The sequence below is a fragment of the Pygoscelis adeliae genome, unplaced genomic scaffold (genome assembly GCF_000699105.1).
Source record: "Pygoscelis adeliae isolate BGI_AS28 unplaced genomic scaffold, ASM69910v1 Scaffold245, whole genome shotgun sequence".
Lineage (NCBI taxonomy): Eukaryota > Metazoa > Chordata > Aves > Sphenisciformes > Spheniscidae > Pygoscelis > Pygoscelis adeliae.
Window position 1 is genome coordinate 887,995 of NW_008824766.1, and position 5,809 is coordinate 893,803.

General features: G+C 64.4%; 1 protein-coding gene across 1 annotated transcript in view; it reads left to right on the forward strand.

Annotated features, from left to right (window-relative positions):
- Positions 1 to 5,567: 5,567 nt before the first annotated feature.
- SLC51A (solute carrier family 51, alpha subunit) overlaps positions 5,568 to 5,809 on the forward strand; it is a 2,862-nt gene continuing 2,620 nt past the window's right edge. Inside the window, exon 1 of the mRNA XM_009323602.1 lies at positions 5,568 to 5,745. Coding sequence (XP_009321877.1) covers positions 5,568 to 5,745 — 178 coding nt within the window. The remainder of the gene's footprint in view (positions 5,746 to 5,809) is intronic.

The window sequence follows — 5,809 nt, forward strand, 5'->3', positions numbered from 1 at the left end:
GTCCCCCCCCGCCATCGGTGCCCCATGGCCACCCCACTGGTGTGTCCCATTGCCCGTGGCCGGGCAGGGGGCTCGGGGCTGCAGAGGGGGCTCGCCTGGCGTGGTGTCCGGTGGGAATGATCCTTACCCCCTCGTGCTGGGAGAAGGGGGATTTTCCCTGCCCAGGGGGGAGGCTGAGGGCAGCAGGACTCCTACCCCGCCGAGCCCCTCTGAGGCCGGTGTTTCTCCTGGTGACCTTGAGGCAGAGGCTGGAGGCAGGCAGCTGCGCTTGAGGGCAGTTTGCCCCCATCTGAAATGCCAGCTCTGTCTATAAATAACACCTGGCATGAGTCTCTCCCTGGGCATCGGAGCGATGAGAGACTGAGCCCTCTCTGCCCTCGTGCCACAGGGCTCTTGCTCTTCCCCTAGGTGGGGAAACAGGCATGGTGGGGTCCTTGACCATGCCTCGCAGCCAGCCTGTGAGTTTGCGGGGCACTGGGAGGTGTTTTTCAGTGGCAGAGGGACTGCTCCCTGCCGGGAAGGGGAGGATTTGAGGGGGGCTATTGCTCTGCCAGGGGGTCCACACCTTGTGCCACCCCAGCTGTGCTCTTGGGGGAGCCGGGGAGCCTTCCCCTGCCCAGAGAAGGGGACGTGCAGGGGCCCGGTGTCTCACACCCCTGCAGTAGCCCCCCTGCCCTCCTCGCTCGCTGTTCTCTCCTGGCTGTATCTCCCAGGTGCAGCTCCCGCCCCACCAGCTGCCTCCCGGGGCAATCGGTGGGGAGCACACGGGCCTTATCTGTGGGCCAGCCGCGGGCAGGGCTCCCTGCCATCCCTATCAGTGGGGCAGCTCCAGACCTGGGGCCGAGGGGAGCCAGCCCCATCCCTGCCGCGTTGGGGCCAGGGCTGGGGGCATTGCCACGGCCCCACGCTGACCATTGCAGGGGGATGCTCGAGGTGCCCAGGACCCCTCTCCAGCCCGGTGGCGAGCGTGACGCTGCTGGATTTGCAAGGGTCCAGCCGAGGCCGTCGCGCTGGGTGGTTGTGGGTTGTGTCGGGGTGTGTGAAGGCGAATGGTGGCAGCAGCCTCGTGTGACCACCAGCAGGATCCAGCCCCCCCATCCACTTCCACCTCAGCAGCTGTTTCCTCACGGGGGCGATGCTTGCGGGGGCCCGGGCGGGCCAGACAGGGCCAGCGCCCTGGGAAAAGCTTTCCTGTCCCTTTCACAAGTCTGGTTGACCTCCACGTTTTATTTGTTTCTCGAGTCACGCCCACCCTCCTGCTTCCAGCGGCATGGCAGGGTGCTGCCGCGACACTGGAGGGGTGGGGACGCCGCCTCTCCCCTAAACCCCTGGGGTGGGGGGTACCAGGGTCATCTGTGGTCATGCAGAGCATGGGCATCCCTACGATGAGGTGCACGTGGAGTGTGGTTTCCCCAGAGGTTGGTGCCAGGCATCCCCCCATGCCACAGGGTCCTGTTCCTCTCGGGGTGCTGGTCCTGCCTGGCAGAGGGACTGGGCAGAGTGAGGGATGTCCCTCGGGAGAGGTAGCGTCCTGGCCGCCCTGTCCCGCTGAGCAGGGTCTGTCCCTCTGTGTTCTGGGACAGCAGTGACCATGGATCACCAAAAGCTTGGGGTGAAGATCTTTTATTGTCCACTTGTCTGGCTGGACCACAGCCTGAGCTGGGTGTGAGGTTCTCAATCCTCGGAGTCCCCGCTATCCACTGCGTCCCCAGGCTCTGGGTGGGAAAGGAGAGCGTGGGGAGGAATGCATTATCGTCTCTTACCAGCTCCTACCAGGGCTTTGAATGAGGATTTTCCTTCCCCACCATGTTCTGGCCATGGGGAAGCTGGTGATGGTTGGCTGGGAGCCTGCCGTGCCCGCTGGGGTCAGCCCCTCTGGCCATAACTACGGGGAATTAGAGATGGGTGGAAAACTGTCTAAAAACCGTGCAAATATTTGCATTTCAAGCACTTTTCCAAGTATTGGGGAATGCTGACAAAGCAGCAGCGTGGGCAATGCAGGCATGCTGAGAGGGTCCACTTGGCTTTTTTTTTTGGGGCAGGATTTCAATGGTCAAACAGTTTTGTTTAAAATAAAAAAGCTAACCGAGCAAATGGGGAGATTTGCCAGCGCTGCCACTGGCCCCTCTGCCAGCTCCTCGGGGCAAAACAGCCACCCTGAAGTTGAGGGGGCCATGAGCCTTCAAACCACCGCTGCCCTGGGCCGGTGGGTACATGGCTCTCGTCTCGGTGCTCCTTCTCTGCTGAAGGGGTTTTTGGCAGGAAAGGGGCTCCCCGTGCCTGGTGCTGCTCTGCTCTGGAGCATCCCGGGGAGCTGGGGCTGAGGTCGAGCCGGTGGGGCTTGCCCAGAGCCTTGCGTGGCCCCCCGTCCTGCCCATGCCAGGGGATGCTCACCTGCCGTTGGCTCCTGCCCGTCCTGCCAGCTTTTGGCTGTGGTAGCAGCCTGTGTGGAGAAGGGTGACGGGGGAAGAAGGGTGGCTATGGACCCTGGTGGTCCCAGGACCACCCATCCCAAGCGTGGACAGGGGCTGGAATAAGGGGAGAAGTTGGGGGGACCCTGGGCTACCCCATTCCACTGCATTTCCCCTCTCCACACCCATCTCCGCCAGTTCCCAGGGCAGGTCAGGGCAAGCAAGTCACAGGCACATCCCATCCTGCCGGTGCAGGGAGGGCTCAGGGCCGCGGGCTGCAGGGGTGAGAGCCCTCTGTGTCCCCAGGGGGCAGCTCTGGGGTGTGACACCCCCCCCCACAGCATGCCGTCCACAGCAGGACAGTGCGACGGACGTGTCCTGGCCCCACGCGGGGTGGGACGGGGTGGGCTTGGGCATGGTGATGGGACTGGGGGCTCGGTGCAAGTGGAGGTGGGTCAGTGCTGCCGGGTGTCACTGGTGCATCCGGCACCAAGAGGGGATGGAGAGGGGAGCGTGTGCAGCGATGGAGCCCCCTGTGCACGCGTGTGCACGCATGGTGGGACCAACTCATGCAGAGCATCGATACGTGGGGCTGCCCCCCTGCTCTGGGCTTGGGGTCCAGCCATGTCCTGCATCCCCCTCCCAGGCTGCCGGGATGCTCCATGCCCTGCAGCCGTACCTGGCATCTCGGGGTGTGCTGTGCTCGGGGGACGCAGCAGGCACAGGGCTCAATCAGGCTCAGGTAGACAGTGGCGAGGAGGGTCATCATGATGCTGCAGCAGTGAGTCAGGGACAAACAGACACAGGTGTGCCGGGCAAGGGGACCACCGCGCGCCCCTGTGCAGTGGGCACCCATGGGTGGTGCTGGCCCCGGGGCTATGTGCAGACAGGGGAATAGGCTCCTGCATGCGATAGCCTGGGCGGTGCAGCATGTGTGCGTGCATGCCAGGGCAGGGCTCTGCCTCCCCGGGCTGAGGATACGTGCAGATCATCACTGTGGTGATGGACCACAGGGGGAGGAGTACCAGGTAGATGAGGCAGGACAGCAGGACCGCCATGACATAGCCCACGGTGACCGTCATGAAGAAGCAGACGCAGCAGATGTCATAGGAGCTGACGTGTTTCTTCAGCCGTAGGCAATGCTGGTGAAACTGGTGTGGCACAGGGGTGCTGGGCAGGGGGGGCCCCCCCATAGGTCCCGTGCACCCCATGGGGCCGGGAGCACCCAGGGCTGTGGCTGCCTACTGCACAGTGCTGCATGCAGGGGCTGCGTGTGCATGGGGGGGTGTGCTTGTGGAAAGCGGGGCTGAGCATGTCTGTCTGTGCAAGGGGCGTGCAAGGGGTGTCTGAGTGCACAGGGCTGGGTGTGCAGCATGCAGGATGTATGGACAGTGGTATAGGGTGCAACACGGAGAGCTGTGTGTGCCGGGCACAATATATAGGGCTAGGTGTAGGGTATGATGTGTAGGCGCTGCAGGGAGTAGGGCTGGGTGCGCAAGGTGTAATGTATAGGGATGGGTGAAAATGGGGTGCAGCGTGTAGAGCTGAGCATGCAAGCTACAGATAGGGTCTACGGGGTGCAGTGTGCCAGGTTAGGTGTGGGGGCACAGTATATAGGGCAGGATGGGGGGGTATACAGTGTGTAGGGACAGGGGTACAGGGCTTGGTTAATGGGGCTGAGGGCTGGGGTGGGTAGGGCCGGGTGTGCGCAGCACCTCGGACACATGCAGAGCCCCCAGGCTCCTGGGGTACCCCGTGTCCCTCACCTCCATGGAGCGGTTGCAGCGGGGGCAGGGGAGGACGTGTGGCCAGCTGTGACGGTGGCACCCACGTGGGCAGCGCCGTCTTGCTGTGCTGCAGAGCCCCTGCTTCAGCCTGTCCTCCGAGGCCACTGCTGCAGGAGACACGTGGGGAGACTGTGTCCCCCCCAGCCCGAGGGCCAGCCCCTGGGGCCACCCGGCCATGGAGCAGCCCCTGCTCCCCTGTCACCCCACCTAGCTGGAGGAGCCTCAGGTTGACTATGCTGAGCAGGACCAAGCTGGTGAGAGCCAGGAGGAAGAGGATGGTGGTGGAGCTGGGGACCCACAGCGCGACGTGCAGAACCAGCAAGCTGCACCTGCAAGCAGGGGTACGGGGAGGATGGGGCCGGGGTCAGGCCCTGGGGCTGCTGTGGGAGAGGCAGAGAGGGGGTAGAGACCCTTCGGGTGCTCAGCCCCAGGGGCTGCTGGAGCTGGGTGGTGGTGGGGAAGAGGACGCAGGTCCAGGACGTTTGAGCTGATGCCTGGCTCTAATGTCTCGAGGACACTGGTGGGAAACAGCAGCTCTGCTGCCCCACGTCCCTGGGACGGGGCTCGGCCCGCGGCTATGGGGCGACTTACAGGAAGGAGACCAGCAAGCTCAGGTAGATCAGGGTGCTGAGACAAAGGGGGATGAGAAGCTCCATGGTGGGTCGGGCAGCTGCAGGGCCCTGGCCTTGCAGGATGGACAGCATCCCGCTCCCACGGCAGCCACAGCAAAACACATCCCCCCATTCCATTCCCATGGCAACAACAGCATCCCCCTCCTCCCCCCCATCCCATTCCCACCACAACTGCAGCATCCTGTTCCCAAGGCAGGGTGCAGGGGACCCATTTGGGGTGCCAGTGCCAGTCTGTCTTCAGCACCATTGCCAGAGGGGCAAAGGGTGGGGGCTCAAAGGTCCCTGGGGACCCAGTACAAACCAGCGCTCATTTTCCTTGGGATGCTGGGAGGACACCAGGAGCTGCGGGCACCCCTGGGACCCATGAGGATGCTGGGATCCATCTAGGACAAGGATACACTGCTCCCCATGCCTAACGCCCCAGCTCCCCACTCATTGTGCCCCCTCCAGCCCGCCATCCCCCTTTCCAGTCCTGGGCTCTGCTTCTGTCCCAAAAGGCTGGGGTGCTGAGCCGGGGTGCTGAGCGTTGGGCCAGCCCTGCCCTCTAGCGTCGTGGGAGCTGCTCTCAGCAGGGCTCAGCCCTGGGCTGCCGGGAGCTGAGCCGTTGCAAACTCCTCATATGGCCCGCAGAGCCGTGCAGGGTCTGGCAGGCTTCCCACGGCCCCGCAGCATCACCTCCCACCCGGCCACTGCTGTTGAGGGGACACGAGGATGCGTCCTGGACCCTGCATGGCACCATGGGGACACCTGGCACCACAAGCCCATCTCCAGGCTGCCCGAGAGGGTGCGTAGGCAGCGTCACCCCAGCACAGGTGCCCTGCTCCCCGAGCTTTGGGGACGCGCAGGCGTGCTGGCACGGGCGACAACCGCCTCCCCCGGCACCCCGGGTCAATAACCGGACGGCCGAGGTGCTTGGTGGGGCCGGGATGGCGTGGGGGCACGCCAATGGGCGCCCGCAGCGGCGGGGAAGGGGGGGGGG